Source organism: Marmota marmota, unplaced genomic scaffold (genome assembly GCF_001458135.2).
Source record: "Marmota marmota marmota unplaced genomic scaffold, marMar, whole genome shotgun sequence".
NCBI lineage: Eukaryota > Metazoa > Chordata > Mammalia > Rodentia > Sciuridae > Marmota > Marmota marmota.
In genome coordinates this window covers 4548515-4568275 of record NW_026000169.1, presented here as the reverse complement: position 1 = coordinate 4568275, position 19761 = coordinate 4548515, and the positions used below count along the sequence as shown (strand labels likewise).

Below are 19761 nucleotides of genomic sequence, written 5' to 3'. Positions count from 1 at the left end.
TGAATTCAAAATGGATCAAGGAGCTTGATATCAAATCAGAGACATGCCGTCTGATAGAAGAAAAAGTTGGCTACGATCTACATTCGGTGGGGTCGGGCTCCAAATTCCTCAATAGGACACCCATAGCACAAAAGTTAATAACTAGAATCAACAAATGGGACTTACTCAAACTAAAAAGTTTTTTCTCAGCAAAAGAAACAATAAAAGAGGTAAATAGGGAGCCTACACCCTGGGAACAAATCTTTACCCCTTCATCCTTCTAATTGTCAACTTTCTGATTGATATCTGGGAAGATTGAAGAACAATTACTATGCTGTTACATAACATCTCCAATTATTTGCAGGTTGCTCCCTCCTGGCAACATTTGGGGTGTTTGTTAATGCACTGAAAACATGCTGCCTGCAATATTTTCATCTTGGTAGAGATGTGACAGACTCGTTAGACCATGCCAAGGAAAAAAATGGCGGCCACTACAGTGAGCTCCTCGTGGAAGACACAAAACCTTTCTTCGCCCTTCTCCCTCTCTTCATTTTTCAACTAATATACAGAGTGTGCATTATGCAGGTAAGGAAGGACAATGAATACTAATGCAATAATAATAAACTGATTGCTTGTTACCATTACAACTAGACATGTACTACTTGTAATGTTACACTGCATCAGGCAGTAATTCCACAAAAGCTTCTATTCATCAAAGGCTCTGATTTCAAGAGCTAGGTGGGGTCAGCAGAAGCATCTCTGAGGAACTCCTTGGCATGTCCTTCTTCTGGAGAACTATAAACGTTTGTCAGTAGGTGCAGACAATACTGCAGAGGGCATAGTCAGAAGGCATAAGAGACGCACAAGAAAAAACAGATCCATAAGCAATTACCAAGCTTCCCTTTAGCCAAAGGTTTGCCTTCCTCCTTCATTAAATCTTTAAAAAGTGGCACTAATAAGGAGCTAAACTGACTGATTTGAGTCCCACCTCCACTGTCCTCTTAAGTAGAAGGACTAATGAGCAAAGGATGCTTTCCCCACCCACTCTGTTAGTTCCATGGGGGAATTAGTGCCTATGCTGTGAGGAAATCAAAGAGAAAACACTAAGCCCAAAGTATCTTTTATAGATCCATGTGATTTTTAAAAATTTTTAACGTAGTTATGGTCAAAGGCTAAGTTATTTATGTAGAAAAATAGATGATTTACAAAAGTTTCTGAACCAACTTGGGACTTTCTCCACTGCTGACCCCCAGTTGGAATTTAGAAGGCTAAAAGGGAGCTATAGGTGTCAATCATAGAACAGTAGAGCTGCAAAGAAACTTAGAGATCAATGCACTAACTGCTTCATTTGTTAAAGAGGAAACAAACTCAGAAAAATTAAGTGATTTTTGATGGGGAAATGGATGTTAAGTTACAGTGAATAGTAGTGGAAGGAACAGCAGAAGGGACCCTCTGAGTCTCAGAACAATGCCTGCTCCTCTAAACTGGGTGTGCAAACTGATACCTTCAGGCCAAATTGAGTCCATGGCCTATTTTTGTACATCATGCAAGCTAATGAGGTTTTTGTATTTTTTTTTTTGTGGTTGGAAAAAATCAAAAGAATGTTTTTTAGCATGTGAAAATTATATGCAATTTAAATTTCAATGTCTGTAAATAAAGTTTTATCAGAACATTGACACACTCATTATTGATTTGTTGTATCTTTCTCTGCTCATGCACAAAAACAGCAGAACTGAATAGCTGCCAAAGAATCCATATGTGGACATATTTACCATCTGGTCCTTTACAGAAAGTTTGCTGACCCTTGGTCTAAACAATGCATGAAAGCTAGTCTGACTTAGTAGAATTCAACCTCTCTCCGGATTCTATATTAGGAGCAGAGACAAGAGTAGAATATAGCAAAAATATTATCCATGTACATTTATATCAAAAAACAGCTTATATTGAAGAAATTAATAACTGGTTACTAAGTGGCTCATAGCTAGCTTCAAAACCTTCTTTGAATATAGCACAAATAACTAATTCCTTATCTACATTATTAATGATAACTAATATTTTTTCTACTGTTGAGCCTTCTCTGTAAACCTTTACATATTTTCTTATTTACATAGATACAATAAACTTTGATAAATTAACTTTAAGCATCTCACCAAATCTAGATTTCCAGTTTATTGCAAAGGACAACCACTAATATTTATTGATCACCTAGTATGTATCATAGATTCCAAAGATGTTTTTTTTAATATCTAATTTAATTCTCACAGCCAGCATACCTGGCTGAAATTATTATCATAAATCTGAGGCTCAGAAACACTAAGTAACTTATAACTTGCACATATATCAGAATGATCATCCTCACTTGGGGCTGGTATTAAGCCTGTGCTTTGCTACTACCCACAGTGGCTCTCTTACACTGGGTTAAAAATCCCCAACACAAACTCTGTAGGTTCCAAAATTATATACAGTAATGTTATGCTAGAAACTTCAAGGAAAATGTTAGACTTTACTTCTGCAGAGGAAGCTCTACAAGGATAGGCTGATACTAGACTTTGCCCCTAGATGAAATAATCACCAGTACAAAGGCAATCAAACTACCAAGAATAAAGCATCAGAGAATTCCATATTTTAAATTTAGTAGCCATTATTGACCTTCAGTTCCAAGGCATACATTTAAAATATGTTGATATTAAGGCCAATGAGGTTGCCATTTGACATTACTGGCCACTCAAAGGTGAAAATGAATCTCTATTGACAGCAATTATTTCTGAATAGTCAAAGGCTTGTATGAAATAAAAGTATTTAAAATTTTAAAAGGGGATGATTTCAGAACTTGAGGCAGAAGCAGAAATGCTTTCAAGCTTTCAAGACACTGGAGCCTTTTCTTAGATTAGGCAATATATTAATATTGCTTCACTAAAGATTAATAGTACATTTGCCACATTATTAAGTTAACAGGTTTCTGTGTCTGTGATTCATGCCGATAATAACTTTATTCCTATTAACAATAATTCTCATTTGAAATCAGTAACAGAAACTTCCAAGTTATGCTGGGAGCCTTTCAGTCTTAACGTTGTGTGCTGCCAACACTTTTTTTTAAAAAACACATCATTCATTTCCCTCTGATCGAGGGACACATGCTTAATAATTTTCCTGAAGTAGGCCAGAACTAGCTGATATTCCCTTCATTCTTGCCTCCTGTACCTCACCAAAACAATCTTTGCTTATTATCCCAAGGATCAAATTAAAACTTCGAAGATAAATTATCACCAGGTTATGTTTTATGTAGATAGAAAAAAAGATCAGTGAAAATGAGGCTCTTTCCCATGTCTGGGCAGTTAACGTAGCCAGAGACTCATTTTACAATTGGTGGCATGTTAAACAGCTGTATTGCCTCTGACTCTGATTTTCCTCAAATTCTCTCGAACTGCACAATTGATTAGACAGAACTTCAAATGAGAAGTTCTGATCTGGGTGTTTGAGAAAGGCTGCTCTCCCAGGGTAAGGAGTTTGGACTAGGCAGGAGTCCAAACGCAATTCCTACACTGTAAGGAAAAGTTATGACCCTGTCTCAAAAAAAAAAAAAAAAAAAGGAACAGTTTTGAGAATCCATTCCTCAAGAAGACCTGGTTGTCTTTTCTCCATGCCACTTAGGATCTTTGTGTGATGTCAGGAACTAAAGATACACCATGTGCCACTAACTTATGAACCAGAAAATAAGAGATTTGCTTTCAGGTGACACAGTGCCTTAGTTCTGAAATTATAACTTACCATGAGGCTTGGCATACATGAAGAGGCTCTAAATTAGTGTTAACGGATTCAGTTAGCATTGGAACTATTTTAAATTAAAAAAAAAACTCACAATACATGGAAGGCTGGGATAGAGCAGTAGCGTTTTTTAAAAAATATATCTGTTACTTTATTATGCAGACCTTTTTCATGTAGTCCTCTTTGTGGTCTACTAGTGTTATGCAATTCATTTAAAAGGAGATCACAAATGCAGGAGGATTTCTCTTCTTTATCCTAATGTCATTAGGCTTACAATTAGAAACAAGTTCAATTCAGGAATCCTATAAAGAAAATCTACAAGAAATAATGTATATCCACATTGGTTCCTTCTTTTTGGGAAAACCCTTTCTAATCTATTTTACTATTAAACTATAGGTTAAAGAATCTATTCTAGACTCCAGTTTTTGCCGTCAGGGTGAAGATTAACATCATTAATACTTTCTATGATATTTTTGCTTTAATGTTTGTGATAAAAACTTATTCTGCTTATTTGTAGAATTTAAGTGATTTGATTTCTTATGTGTCATGCTAAGCACAAAATTAGGTCCACCAGAACTTCATATAGGAGAATTAAGAAGATAAACTAAGTGACAAGAGTTTTCCATAAAGAATCAGTAGTATTGTCAGTTGACTAAACAGAGCTCCTACTGTCACAGATGAAGACCCTTTATCAGCTCATAATTAGGACCATGAAAAACAGGGGAACATCCAACTCATCTGTCACAGAGTACGTGCAAGGGACAGGCATCTTACGCTTTGTTCAAAATTAAACCACTGTCTTAATGCACGGCTGCTTCCTCCCTTCAATGTAGATTCCTTCGGCATATTATCTGCAGACCATGAATTCCAACCTGAATCTGAATGGATTTCTTCTGCCAATTGCAGTAATGAATGCCATCAGCATCCTACCATTATTAGTTCTGGCTCCTTTTATGGAGTACTTCAGCACCTGCCTGTTTCCCTCTAAGAGAGATGGACCATTTCTGTCAGCATGCATTAGTAAGTACAGCTTCCCATTTCAAGTAAACTGTTTGCAACTTCTTTAAAAAAGAGAAAAAAGCACTCTGCTGAGATCTAAACTAGCTACATGCTCTTGAGTACAGTCAGATTTTCACAAACTGCAAAGAAGGTAAATTTATAAATGATAACATGCAGCTTACCAAATCTGTACCAGACAATCTCATCTCCTCTTGTAACCATCCTTTTATGCCTCCTCAGAATTCACTATTGATAGAAAGAGATGGTAAAATTTCCAGTATCACTAAATGGCCTATCCTTCTTCAATAAGGTAGTTCCTCCTCCTAAGTCAATGCCAAATATGTTCTTAAAAATGAACACAGGCAATGAATTCAATTTTTTAAAAAAATTTCTGAGCCACTAACAAAATTTATTAAAAATTAGTATTATGGGACTGAAGCTTTTACTCAGTGGTAAAGTGCTTGCCAGCATACATGAGGACCTAGGTTCAATCCCTGGCACCACTAAAAACAAGAAAAGAACAGAACTTAGTATTGTGATACCCAACTTCAATATAGTGCTTCTCAAAATAGTAACATCTACAGCAATAAATTTCATTTTTAAGTGAAATAATTGAAGACAGAATATCTTAGCTCACAATCAATAAATTGTAAGAAAAAATTTTCTGATTGCAGTGGGAAAGAAGGAACTTCAGTTCATTCTGATCACATTGTCCTCTGCCTAACAGTGTTTCCTCAGGCACAAGTGCTGGTTCAGTGAAACCAGAATCAGGGATCTGAGTCTTGGGCCCTACTTTACCACTGATCTGCCACTGAGTGACTTTGAATGACCTAATCTCTCCTGTATTTAGTTTGCTTATTTTTTCCCTTGTGGCACTCAGGAAGACATTAGTGCCCATAAATAGTCCTTAACACATAGTGAAAGCTCTGTCAATGTTAGCCATTATTACGAGCCATCATTTGCAGGGGACTCATCTAATTGTTTGTTGGGCATAAGCAGAAAACAAAGGGAGTTTGAAAACTCTTAGGAAACATCATGCAGTGATAACCAAACATCCTCTACTTGAGAAATAATTCCACTGAGAAAGTCAAGGTTGGGAATGTAGAAGATTCTCTTCTGGTTAACCTGTTTTATTATTATTATTATTATTATTACTAGATCTTTATGGTTATACCCAGAACCTGTTTTCCCTCTCTCCGTCTCCCCGCCACCCATACTCAGTTCTGGGGAATAAACCCAGGGCTTCACACATGATAGACAAGTGTTTTACCCCTGGACTGAATCCCTAGCCCCTTACTCTACTGTGATGTCCATACAGTCTTCTGGTTACATATACTTCCTGTTATTTCTGTTTACAGAAGTTACATTTTAGGGTGTGTGCTTTCTGGTGTTTATTAAAGCTATCAACAAGATATTCCAGATCACACCCACTTCTGCATATTTAAAATAATATCTATTCTTAAAGGAGGGTATTTTTTTCTGGATAAAGTTAGAGTTATCTAGTATACTGTTCAATGTTGTTTATGAACTAAATATTCCCCTTCAAAATTGGTAATAAGACCTGTTGCACAGGAAAAAAGAAAAACTAGACTCACTTCAAAGAAATTAAGCTATGTTCCACTGGGTACTGAATACTAAATTCAGTTGTTTCTAAGCCTGACTTGATTCATTCATCATTTGCATACTTGTTCATTTATTTGCATAATATTTTGCTATGGGAATATAAAAGTGTGGTGATATGCATCTTTTAAACTAGATATTTGCTTAAGTTTTCCATATTCTGGTTATGATTATAGAAGATTAACAAGTTTTATCAGGACATGAAAGTACAAACCTAGGGTACTTCTTGATACTAATTTACATAATTGAATTAGTCTAATATTAAAATTTCCTTTCACTTTGAACTCAAGTGCCTGAAAATGTGGGTGAAGTATAGAAGTATATAAATTATGAATGAACATATATTTAGGAGTTCCTGGTTTGAACCTATGCAGCTTCGTATGCATATTATATTGAACCTCATGATAAACCATCGTTTAATAGACCAAGGATCACAAACACAGTGTCATTTGAATTCAGGCATTCTAGTTTCCTGTGGCCATTTTATCATCATCATTAAAAATTAGTCCACCACCAGCTATACCTTACTGTTACATTCTAGAAGTTGAGTTATCAATGTTTACTTGAGCTCTGTACTACCCTTTCCAATTAGCACAATGACAGTTACTCCTTATACTTTCCTGACCTTCCATATTCAGTCATTCCCTTCCAGCACTGCCATATTTAAGGGAGGCAGATGGTAAAGACAATGCCAGAGGCTAAGGTTTGACATATGGAAGCCCAGCTCAAACCAAGCCTGAAAGATGAGGAAATCTCACCCAGTTGGTCAAACTACAAATTTCACAAAAGAAAAACTAACATTTATTTTCTTTATATAGTTCATAAACAATGCAATGAAAGAGGGGTTTCTGATTCAAAATATAAAACATTCCCAAGTTCTTCATCTAATAAATCAAAAGTATGTCAAAATACCAACTATTAAAAAATATTTCTACAGCCTTCCAGGTCTATGAAGCCAAAGATTTGATATACTCAAAGTGTTTTATCCAAACTTTATTTTCTTAATACTATGCTTACATAGAATTAATGTCAACCTCAATTTAAAAATATAGAATTAGTGATACCATTGTGATTTATCCTTTGTCATAATTGGTCATACTTCATTTTATCCTTTTTCAATTAAAAAATGTTTACACCGTGAGTATTTCCTTTCCTTAACATTAATTAAAATCCTGCAGCATGTGGCATTCAGCAGCTAATGCTGACATACGCAAATATTAATCTGACTAAAATTAGCCTAATTAAGACAGTTATTAAGTCTTACACAAAGCAGAAATGTACAACACAGTGGGTAGCAATTACTGTGGCTCTTAAACATCATTTAAATTAAAAAGAAGATGAAATATATTCAAATATCTTCAATACCTTCTTTAAAATAACCTGAAAACTCAAATTCTAACTAAAAGTCTTTTATGACCCAGGTTAGTCAAGATGTTGATATCTACACATGACTACTACTACACATCCTACTACTTCTAATAATTGAGTGTCACATAAAGTTCCATTTGGGGTTGAAACCAAAATGATTGTAGATGGAAAACTGAGTCAGGGATCATTGAAATTATTATTATTTCAGGCAAAATTATGTATTTCTATATAGTTTTCAAACTATATAAGGTTTATACCCATGGCAAAATAGTTGATAGAAGAAACTACCAAGAAAAAATAGTAACTTATAAATATTTAGCCCCCCAAAAGTTACTCATCTTAATTATCCCTTTTTAAATAAAAGCACATTAATGTTCTCAGTTCTAAAAGTTAACATCAAATTGGATTTAAATTTGAGATGAAGTAGACAATTTCACATAGCACCTGAAGCAGTACTTGATTCCTTATAGAGATACATCAGTGTATCTAATCTCTAGGTAAATGAGCTACCTGTTCTACATTCATAAATTAAAATACTAAGTGAAGCTAAATTTCCTGAAGTAAGTTCCAATGATCTAACAAGAAACAAACAAGAGTAAATAGCTCAGATCAAATATAGAAACACACTGCTAATAGGAAAAAAATTTTTTTAAAAAAACATAGGCCATTCTAACAGTGAACGATAAATATCTTCCCCAAAGGCAGCAAATGCATGTGACAATAAAATGTTAACTGCCTCTTTAGAGTGACTTGGAGACAACAGTTTGTTCTTACATAAGCCAATTTCCTATTCCAGAAATTTTCCAAAATTATAGATCCAAAGGGAATTTCTCGAGTACTCAACAGAATATCATATATACACTTGTGAACTTACGTATCAGAGACTCATACATCAGACTACTCATAAAAACCTCTTAGTTTTCTCAGTGAACAAGTTTAGCCAATATCTAAAGAATCTTAATATATCCACTTTTGAGTATTAGATTTTGCTTCAATACAAAATGGCAAGCGCAACCTTAATGTTTGAATGAATTTGAATTCTGACTTTCTTTTATTTCATTGTGGTCTAATTTGAAAAATTATTGCATGTTAGGGTGATAGAGTAAACTATAAGAGCTTCAAGACTCTTATAGGCTTGTCTGCAACCACCTAGCCAATATTAAAACATACATTATTTATCTGAATATAATGTATCCTTTGGAACCATTGTGCTTTATCTTGTAAATTCAGATCTGTAAGAGGTTTAAAATGTTTGCATTCTGATAAACTGCACTATGTCTTGGATGTGTTGTGATCGCATACAAGTTAAGAATTAAAAATGGGTTATATTAAATTTAGGATGGAAGAAAACTTTGCTTTGAATTTTTAAAAAGTCATTTTTCATTGGCACCAGAGTACAATAGCAAATAAAAAGCAAACATTGTTAATTAGATTCTTCAATATTCTTTGCCCTAAAATATCTGGGTAAATGAGTGCTGATTCAAATGTTTTTGTTTCCTCTAAAATATGTTGAAACTTAATCCGGAATATAAAAGTATTGAGAACTGTGGCCTTCAGGAGGTGACTTACAGAGATACATCTGTGTATCTACTAAGTAAATTAATCAGATTAGGGGCCTGAAGGTTTATTCCTTTTGCTCCTCACCTTGTCATGTGAGAACAGAGCACTTCGCCTTCTGGAGAAGGAGGCAGCATTCCAGGGGCCATCTTGGAAGCAGAGAACAGTGTTCCCAGTCTGCAAAACTATAAGAAATAAATTTGTATTTTTCATAAAATAGTCAGGCATTTTGTTTTCGTAGCACAAATAGAATACAATAATTTAAGCATATGTTTTTTTGCTTGAAATTGGAGAACAATCTTTTATTGGACTTTGCTCTATCAGGTTTGATAATGCTCTATGATAAAGCAGTCCTCAAAGTTTAAGGTGTACAGAAATCATCTAGATATCTAGTTTTCATCTAGATTCTGATTCAGTTGTTCTGCAGGAGGTAAGAGGAACTGAGATTCTGCATGTCTAGCAAGCTGTCAGGTCATACCTACAGTCTGGTCATTCAAAACACAACGAATTTCAAGAATGGAGGAAAAGGGCAAAATTCTGCTCTCGTGGATTTCACACAAGTATTCACGCAACAGTGGCCCAAGTAAAACCCCACTATTATCAGGCCAGAGGTAAAATTCAATAACAGTCATAAAGCCAATGACTAAACCAAAAGGTAGTCAATCATTGTAACTCATGGACCAGTTCTGGTCTACTGTCTGTTTTTGTATGATTTATAAGCAAAGAATGGTTCTCATTAGTGAACATTTGCTATTTATTTGGTGATAGAAAATATTAACTTTGAAACCCAACTAAATGACATTATCCTCTCAAATAAATTATTATTTTTAATATAATTCATAAAAAATTGAGAAATTTATGTTCTTTCCTAATACAGAAGTACCTGCCTATCTTTGATTGATTTCACCTTTCATCCCACAAAGTTTAAATATTTATTATTGGTCATTTATAGAAAACAAAAATTATAGACCCAGATCTAAGCTATTGCTAAAAATGCTATAAACTTTCAGAGACAAAATATAAGCTGTTTTATATAGCATAGATGATAATCAAAAATGTGTGCTTTTTTAAAAATCTAGATTGACTTTAATTATTTAGATTGAGGGCTGACTTAGAAAATAGTCATATAATCTAAATTCTAAAAAAGTTTTCCCCTCCATTATGGGAATTAACCCAGGGTGTGACACATGCTATGTATACACTCTACCACTTAGCTACAACCCTGGTCCTCAAAAATCTAAAGAGGAATCCAAAGACTGAAACTTAAATTACTATTGAGAACTCCAGCCCTCTTTTGATACTGATCCCTGTTTTTATGAACTCTTTTCCTAACTGGAAGTCTCTTCTTTGTATCCATGATATTCTAAAATTGCATGTTATTGTACCTTGATAATGATCTTTTTCAATCACCATACTGTTGACTCATTTGGACTCTTTCAATCAGAAAAAAACATATATATTATTTTATAAAAATAATTTCCTCCCTTCTATTTTGTATTTTCTTTTTGAACTCCTATTGATCAGATGTTGGACCTTCCTAAAATAACCCAAGTCTCTTAACATTTTCTTTCCAAATGGCTACAATCAATCGTATGTTTTTTGTTTCTTTGGTTAATTGGTTGTTTTTATTTCCTTTTGTTCTTTTTTTGGTTGTTGATCTAATTTCTTACATGTCTTTGACTTGACCTTCCAAATGGTCTATAAATTTTTAATTAGAACAGTCATATTTGGTTTCTAAATTTTCTTATTATTCATTTTTCATGGAAATTTATTTATATTCAAATTCTCTGAGAATATTAACTACAGATTATCTCTACTTCCTGTTTGTCTTTTTCATATTGAAAACTCTTCTCAAGTGTCTGATGATCTTCAGTTGTCCACTCATATGGTTTATAACAGAATAGTATGACCAATAATAATATGACTATGAGGATAATTGTATTACTGTGGATAGTATGTCCATGTACAGAGGTAGAAATTATCAAAAGGTGGGCTTCCCTGTAAAATCATTTTTCAGGGAACCAGTCATGTTATTGTAAAGGTAACTAGGATTATGATTTTTAAGTTTCTCTCTCAGCAGTTTAGGTTGTAGCTTTCATTCATTTTGCTAAATCAGTTCTGTTCCTCAAATAATATATGAAGAATTCTTTTCAAGGAGTCATTCAGTTTATTGAGAGAAGATACCTTCAATCTCCTGATTTGAGAATATTCCCTAGTGCTGAGAATGAGGCATTGTAGGTAGAGTGGGGGATTCTTCAACATTCAGAATCATAATTTGTTCTTGTTCTCCATTTTCAGCCTACCCCTTCCTCCTTGAGTCCAAGGTCACACCTAATTAAACTCTGCAACTTCCAGTCTCTTCACTGTAGAAGTAGAGATTTGGGAATCTTGCTGCTCAGTATGCAGAATTTCAACCAATCCTCCCACTTTTCCTTAAGTGTGTTATTCCCTTCCAGTGTAAATGGCATCTAAAAAGTATTTTCGGTTGTTCATTGCCTACTATATAGAAATATAATTCAGGTTGTAGGTTGACTTTGCAACTTGTAACATTGCTGAATTCACCTATTACTTTTAATAGTATTTGTTTTTTACATTTTTAAGAATTTTTTTCATATGCTATCATGCATCACACATAAAGACTAATGAACTACTTTTTCTTTAAAAAAGTAAAGAAAAAGAATCAGAGAGGGAGAGAGAGAGAGAGAGAGAGAGAGAGAGAGAGAGACTGAGAGATTCTTATCTCTACTTTCTGAAGTAGCCAGGGTCTCCAAGTTGTAAGCTCCTAAATGATTGTTTAAGGTAACTAGGATTATGATTTTTAAGTTTCTCTTTCAGCAGTTTAGGTTATAGCTTCCATTCATATTGCTAAATCAGTTCTCTTCCTAATTTAAAAAAATTAATCTCCTGTCCAGTGTTTTCTCTTTCTCTGATATTTTCCCTTTCTAAAATTTCTCTACTATCATTTAACTGGTATTAGGGGAAGGAGACAAAATTGCATGATCACTCAGCCATCTTAACTAGCAGTCTTTATATCTATTTAAATATTGGAATAGACATAAAAATCTATTTTGTTGAAGAGCAGAATCTTGAAACTCTCCTAAACTTTCATAGCTCTTTCCAACCTGCAGAGAACCTTTACCGTTGCATCTCAGCTCATACCAAACTTTGCAAAAGATATCAAGGACTATGAAATAAAGTGACTTGACCACTGACAGCCACACACCTAGCGTGAGTCATACTTGGCTCTGGTGGTAGAGACAATTCAATCAGAAAGATGCTTAGCCATTCTCTAAGTCCTAAACCTGATTAATCATGAATTGAAGAATATAATTGTTGGAGAACTTTTTCCCTTTTCTAAACTAAAAATAAAAATCCTCCAATGTCTCATTCTCTTGGTGAAAACATTTTTAAAATGCCTCTAAATTTTGTAAACAAATTATATAATGCATTATCATTCTAATTGTTTTACTTTATGTCAAAAGATAAGTATAAATTGGAAAAGTATTGAGTTGTATATCCATTGTCTGGGATCATTCAGCTCTTGCACTTTGAGAGGAAAAAGAAAAGCCTCAGTAACTTAAGTACAAATCAAGACAACAACTTTAATTTCACCAGACTTCCTGTCTTTGGCTAAACCCAATAGTGGTTGTCAAAATATTCCCCCTCTGTTGTCTCTATTTCATCCCTATCCACTTGTTCTCCGCTATCTATCTAACTACTCTATCTAAGTTGCAAAATCAAGATCATATAGTACATATTGCCTCACATTCACCATTCTGTTCCTCAGTCTTCTCTATATTCTGAATATATATGTATATTTTCCTTTTAAGGAGCTTGTTTTATTCCTTGCTATCATCATCCTCTTGGAGCTCACTATCCTTCTTCTTCTCTCTTGTCTTATTTACGACATTTCTGTATTATTTGTTTCTTGCTCTTATATCTTTAACTTTTTCTCGTCTCTACTGGCTCTTCCTCTCTGCATAGAAACAGAAAGGAGTCTTCACCTCTTACAAAACAGTTTCTTGTCATCCTGCTAAATTGTTAAGCAAATTGTTTAGTGTTCTCCATTTCCACACGTCTAACTTCCTAGAAGATTAGATGACACAAACTTATACACATTCACCCCCACTCTTACTTCAAATCCTTGCTTTATGATTTCATCATGGGAGTCCTGTTGAATGTAAATGGTAACCAATAGTCCATTCATCAGCACAGCTGGCTTGTCATATGTTCCCTTATCTTCTGTTTCTCCAGATTTTGAATTTTGTGGTCATTTACTCGTGTGTGTGTGTGTGTGTGTGTGTGTTTTACCTAAGGTGGACCAGGGAACTTGTCTTGGTAGTAAAGTAGTAAACAAAACAAAATCATTTCCAATCAAATCCAATCATTTCCAATTTGTGTTATCTGATCTTCTAGGAAACTTCCAAACAAGTAACTGAAACAGTCATGGTATACATGAACATATTAAAAACATTTCATTTCAAATTATGGTAAATATGGTGGAAAGATGGATATAATGGGGGAGAATAACAAGCAGGATCTAATTTAGATTATGAAGTCCATATCTGAAGGACAAATAGGCATTAGACCCATGAAGAGTGGGGGAAAATGTTTTACAGGTAGGAACAAATTAAAGTCCCTAAAGTTGGAAGAATCTAAGATACACAAGAAAGACAAAGAAGATCAATGAGGCTGAAATATGGTCAGAGAAGAGAAAGTGGCAAGCAATTAGAAAGAAGTAACAAGCACAGGCAAGATCATGTAGGCCATGTTATGGATTAGGGTGTCCTCTGAATCATATGGAGACCTATAGAAGGGATTTAAGCAGAAGAGTTACCTTTCATTTTGCATTTACATGGGATCACTCAGATTGGGTGCTTGATAGGTTAGACATGGACAAGAGTAGAAGCAGGAAGAGCACTTAATATGCTATGGCACATAGTCTGGGTTAAAAATGAGAATAATTTGGCTTAGAATGTTGGCAGTGGCCATGAAGAGAATCAGGTCAATTTTCCATGTATTTTAGAAATAGAATCTACACAACTTAATGATATATTTGGAGATGGAGGGAAGGAAAAGGGACTCCTAATAGCAAATCTAAAGGATGTGAAGGAGTCTGGGAAGAGTGAAGGAGAAGCACTCAAAAGTTCTGTTTGGTATGTCTTCCTCCTTGAAACCTTCCTGATGTTTTATTTCACTAGTTTTATTCTTTTTGCTTGTCTCAAATGCAATTGCTTAGATATTCTCCTCTCTACCTTTTCAATCCTCTCTTTTCTTTTTAGAAAGAAAGAGAGAGAATTTTCTAATATTTATTTTTTTTTAGTTTTCGGCTGACAAAACATCTTTGTTTGTATGTGGTGCTGAGGATCGAACCCGGGCCGCACGCACGCCAGGCGAGCGCACTACTTCTTGAACCACATCCCCAGCCCCAATTCAATCGTCTCTTGATTTCACCTGATCCTAAAGTCTCACTGTAGCCTCTGGCCATACCATCTGAATATGCCCAAACTCTTCTAAACTTCCACTCTAAGAAAATGATATAATTAACCTTTCTTTTGATTCAAGCCATCTCCAGAGCTATGGTTCATATTTTCAATTGTTTCCTAAGCATTTCTATCTAGAGAACCCCTTTGTACCTCCAGTTAAACCCCAAATTAAATTCCTTTCTCTTTATCTACTTGTGGATCTCATTTACATTGTCAGTACCACCTCTGCAGTCACCAGGACTCTTCCCAATATTAGCATCTGCCTCCTCCTTGCTCCTTGCTTCACTCCTATGGTTTCGTAAGTGGACTCTCCCCCACTCTGTTTCCACCTTCCTTGTGTGTCCCTGAAGTACGTGGAAGTCTTGATTGTATCCCAAGCCCCTTTTATACTTTACAAGATTATTCTTATAACCTCCTGTCTTCCCACCTCCAATGTCATTCCCATTCTATCAACCAGCACCTGACCTTGAGAGTAATCATCCTAAATGGCAAGGCTCATCATTTCACTTGTGTCTAAAATCTTCAATGATTCTATTATCTTCAGAGTAATTTTTAAATTCCTCCAAAGTGTATTAAATGCCTCTATGATCTGACCTCAATCTATCATCTCCCCTGATTCCCAAATAACTTGAGCTTCTCACCATTCTGGAAATTTGTATGATACTTTCACAGCTCTGTGTCTTTGTTTGTGTCATCTGTGATGCTTTCACCTTTTCATATGGAAACCCTTCTTTCCTTAAAGCAAAATGATGTTTTTCACCTCTCCAACTAGAAATGAGTCCTTTTTTTTTTATATTCCCCAAAACAGTATATGAGTCTGCAATGACTGAGAACAGACTTTCCTTTTATAAACACCACTGTGCCCAGCATACTACCTTGAGTGTAGCAGCAATGGAGTAAATATTAAATACGAAGTGACATATTAGTATTCCTTCTGATGAGTTTATAAAGTGTTAAGTAATGAAGATAAATGCAATTTGTGAGGAATTTTATCTTAAAGGTGATAATTTATGAGACTGATATTTTTATGAATCCTTTACAGAAGAACCCAAATGTCTGCTTCTCTATGAATGGGCCTATACAGAACTAAATTTAAAATAGTGATAAGTAAAAATTCCCTCAAACAGTTTTTAACTGATATTCTTTTTTTAAATATCTTTCATTTCAGGGGGACCCAGTAAAAAGCAGTCTTTGTGGACACATTTAAATGCTGAGATATAATCAAAAATTTACCTACCGGTTTCTCTATCAACCAAAATAAACAAGAAGCTATTTAAACATTAGATTGATTTTTCTGAATTGAAAGCTTTGCCTTATCTAAAATTTTATGCAACTTAGCAAAATGTGACTATCTCTAAATTTCAAGTAAATTCCATCAAGCCAAAGATTGCCTCTGCTCCAATCATAGGATTAAGTCCAGTAATATGAATGATGAATTGAGAAATGGAATGGTCAGAGTAGATACAAACTCTGTAACAAAACCCCTACTCGTTTGCAACCAAAATGTCCTATATAATACCTAAAGGCAAAATAAAGGGAAGAGCAAGGGTGTGACCACTGTATGAGTAACTGCCTGCATTTATACATTTCTCTTCATTAATTATCCTCTTTAAAAATCTCTTCTAAACAAAAGTGTCTAGCCCTCAATTCTGGATTAGCTGCTTTACTTTTTCTGCAAATATTTCTTAGGACAGAAAACTAAGACTTATATGCCTTCATGTTATTTTGAAATCATTTTTTAAATATTAAAACTATGTGAAGAGATAATTTTATTTTAAATTTTCCCAAAATCATTTTGATTCAAATATATATCTATTTTTTTTAAATCTAGAATAATATATTTTACCTGGGGATAAAGGTTTAAAACTATTGTTTTACCTTCAATCATAATGGTTATTAATTCCTACCAGGAACCCTTATAATACCAGAACATCATCTTATTTAAATCTCACAACCACCCTACAAAGCAAAGCATCATTGCCCCATCTCAGAGCCAAGGAAAATGATACTGTCCTTAAATAGCTGGCCCGAGGTCATATAACCAGTGAGTCAGGCAACAGAGAGTGAACTCAGCCCTTTCAGAGGCCAGATGCTAAGCACTAGGTGACCGACCATACAACAGTTAGTTGAGTCAGGACATTCCCCAGGGAGGGAAAAAAGTGTTGAGGAAACATCCCTTGGTGTCAACATGTAAGAAACACTATGGCCTATTACACAGATTTCTATCTCTTCTTTAATTTTTTAAATTATTTTCCTTTAGTTGCTGGAAATCTTTCTGCTGCATTGTCTGTGATGGTAGCTGGCTTCTCTGAAATACACAGAAAACACTTTCCACCGCTGGAGCAGCCTCTTTTAGGCCAAGTTCTGCCTGTTTCCTCCATGCCCTGTTTCCACCTGGTTCTTCAGTACGTTTTACTTGGAGTGGCTGAAACTCTGGTAAACCCTGCCCGTGAGTAACAATTTTATCAACTCATGTCAAAGACACTGGACCTTTACACAAAGCACTTGGAGACAGGAACAACTGAAGTGGCAGGTGATCGATCTATCACTGCTAGAGATTTCCCCTAGCGATTCAAACAAGCCTATTTAACACCCTCATTGAAAAAAAATATATATTTTTTCTTCATTCCTCTATCACACAAATAATAGTTATTTATTCTGCTTGGATATAGATGGAATGAAAGATTTGCTAAACTGATTAGAGGCAATAATCATTTGGTCAGATACAGGACAGGAAGAGGCAAACTTGCTAAAACCTAGGAGACAACCTTGGCAGGCTTAAATGAAGACTCTTGTTTCAACCTTTCCCTCTTTCCACTTCCCTCTTCCCTCCCTCTTATTCACAGATAAACTCATACACAGACTCCCTCTAAAAATGACATTTAATGTATTTTGAGAGTGTATAAACATGCAAATGAAATGAATACTTGACCCAATTTTCTTGATGACTCAATGTCTTTAAATTAAATTATACTAGATTAAATGTGATCACTAGTTTAATAAAATAAGTTTATTAAATATCAAGGGTTTCTGTATTATCTAGATTGCTTATATTAATTAAAGTATCCACTTTAAAATTTGTCACAGTGCTTCAGTAACTTCCTGTTTTAAAATGTGCAGCAAAATGTGTCTATGTGTGTTTGTGTGTGTGTGTACATACATCTACCAGTGTGACCTATCATGACTTGTGTTTCTATATTATATTTATATTTCCCTAATTGTAACTCAAGCCCATGTTATACTTTACTGAGAATATTTTTATAACTTCTGTCTTCCTACCTCCAGTAACTCTCTCCTTCTATAACCAGTTCACAACCTTTAGAATAATCATCTACAACGACAATTCTAATCATTTCATTTGTGCCTAAAATCTTCAATGGTTCTATTTTCTTCAAAATTATTTCCAAATGCCTTAAATACATATATTTAATAAATGTGTATTTACATTCAGATATGCATGTATATGACACCAAACAATTCATTTTAAACAATCAAAATAAAATTAAATTTGTATAACTGTAGTCACAAATACATAGGTGCATCACCCTCTTTTTATCATGCTAAATCATTTTATTCCATATGTTTTGCATAAGTTATTTTGTGACAGTCTATGATAGGAACACCATTTTTTAACAATGCAAGGAATACAAAAGGAGGGTAATTGACTGCCACTATGCAAACTTAGTGATCTTCCCTGATGCTGTTTCTAAAAGACTCTTGGAAGTAGTCAGCCAAGATTTTCTGGGCTACATGTGGAGTAAGGTAGGGAGTGAATGAATACAGGAGGAAAATCCTAACCAGCTTAGCAACAGTGGCTCAGCATACTCACAACCATTGCCAGTTAAAAGGCACATCATGTAATACAAGTCACTCAGTCCATCCTCTTTCAATTACACATCAGGAAACTGAGCCAACTCTGTCATATATTTCTCTGCTACAAGGGACATGAGCCAGAGTAAGGAAGTCTTGGTTTGATTTCCAGCTTTTTACTGACTACCTCGTGACCTTGGGATCTCACTTAATCTCTGAGGTTCTTCTTCAGATCTTTAAAATACAAATAATGACAATTCTTCCTCAATATCACAGCTGTAATGTTTGGATCTTTAGTGTTCTGAAAAGCTCATGTTTTGAAAGCATTATCACCAATACAGCAAGGTACAGAGGTACAGCTTTTAAACAATGATTAGAGCATGGGACTGTAACTTCATTAGTGGATTAATGATTTGAATGGACATCAGGTGGTAACTATAGGTACGTAGAACATGGCTGAAGGAAGTATGTCACTGGGGGCATGGCCTTGAACTATATCATGGGATAAAAGTCCATGGGAATGAGAGGCCATTCCTTGGAAATCAAATGGTATACAAATACAATTACTCTCCTGGGGGCAGTGCAGTATAATGGCTAAGCTCTTTGGTCCTAAAGTTGGACAAACCTGAGTTCAAACTCAATTCTGCCACTGACTAGTGGTATGAACTTAGGAAAATTATTTTGCACTCTTGAGCCTTTTTCATCCATAAAATGAGGAGCTATTCAAAAGACTAGTTCAATATTTCATATGAAGCAAAAAGAACAATGCCTTATATACAAACAGTACTTGGTAATTACCAGTTGTCCTGTGAGTCATTATTATTATCTTTTACATGATCATCCTATAACTTTCCAACCCTTTGCTGTTTCTTTTTTTTCTTTTCCTTTTTTCTTTTATACCTTAGTTGTGCTTATCAAAATTTGAAATTACCTTATTTGCTTTTGCTGTGTTACTTCCTCTCACCAAGGCTCCCTGAAGGCAGGATGCTTGTCCTCCTGGCTTGTACTCATATTTCTTTGTGTTTCTCTTTCCTGAAAATTACACATACAGAGTAGGTTATCAATAAATATATTTTTATTAAATAAGCCAATGAATGAATGAAATCTGCAGCAATTTCTATATTGTACTATATTTTTTTAAACTATTGATAATGTCCTACACCGTTGGCATTGAGAA

The 19761-nt window shown here is 34.8% G+C and overlaps 1 protein-coding gene and 1 long non-coding RNA gene across 2 annotated transcripts in view; one reads left to right on the top strand and one right to left on the bottom strand.

Moving 5' to 3' along the window:
• Nucleotides 1–19761, top strand: part of Slc15a5 (solute carrier family 15 member 5) — an 85387-nt gene that overhangs the window by 32486 nt on the left and 33140 nt on the right. Inside the window, exons 4-6 of the mRNA XM_015498297.2 lie at nucleotides 344–564; nucleotides 4578–4764; nucleotides 17035–17223. Of these exons, the coding sequence (XP_015353783.1) occupies nucleotides 344–564; nucleotides 4578–4764; nucleotides 17035–17223 (597 nt within the window). The remainder of the gene's footprint in view (nucleotides 1–343; nucleotides 565–4577; nucleotides 4765–17034; nucleotides 17224–19761) is intronic.
• LOC125611799 lies at nucleotides 4720–19670 on the bottom strand. Its single transcript, XR_007342038.1, has 3 exons — nucleotides 19516–19670; nucleotides 9376–9473; nucleotides 4720–4989 (listed from the first exon to the last, which is right to left on the bottom strand). It is a non-coding gene; the product is annotated as an uncharacterized LOC125611799 (long non-coding RNA).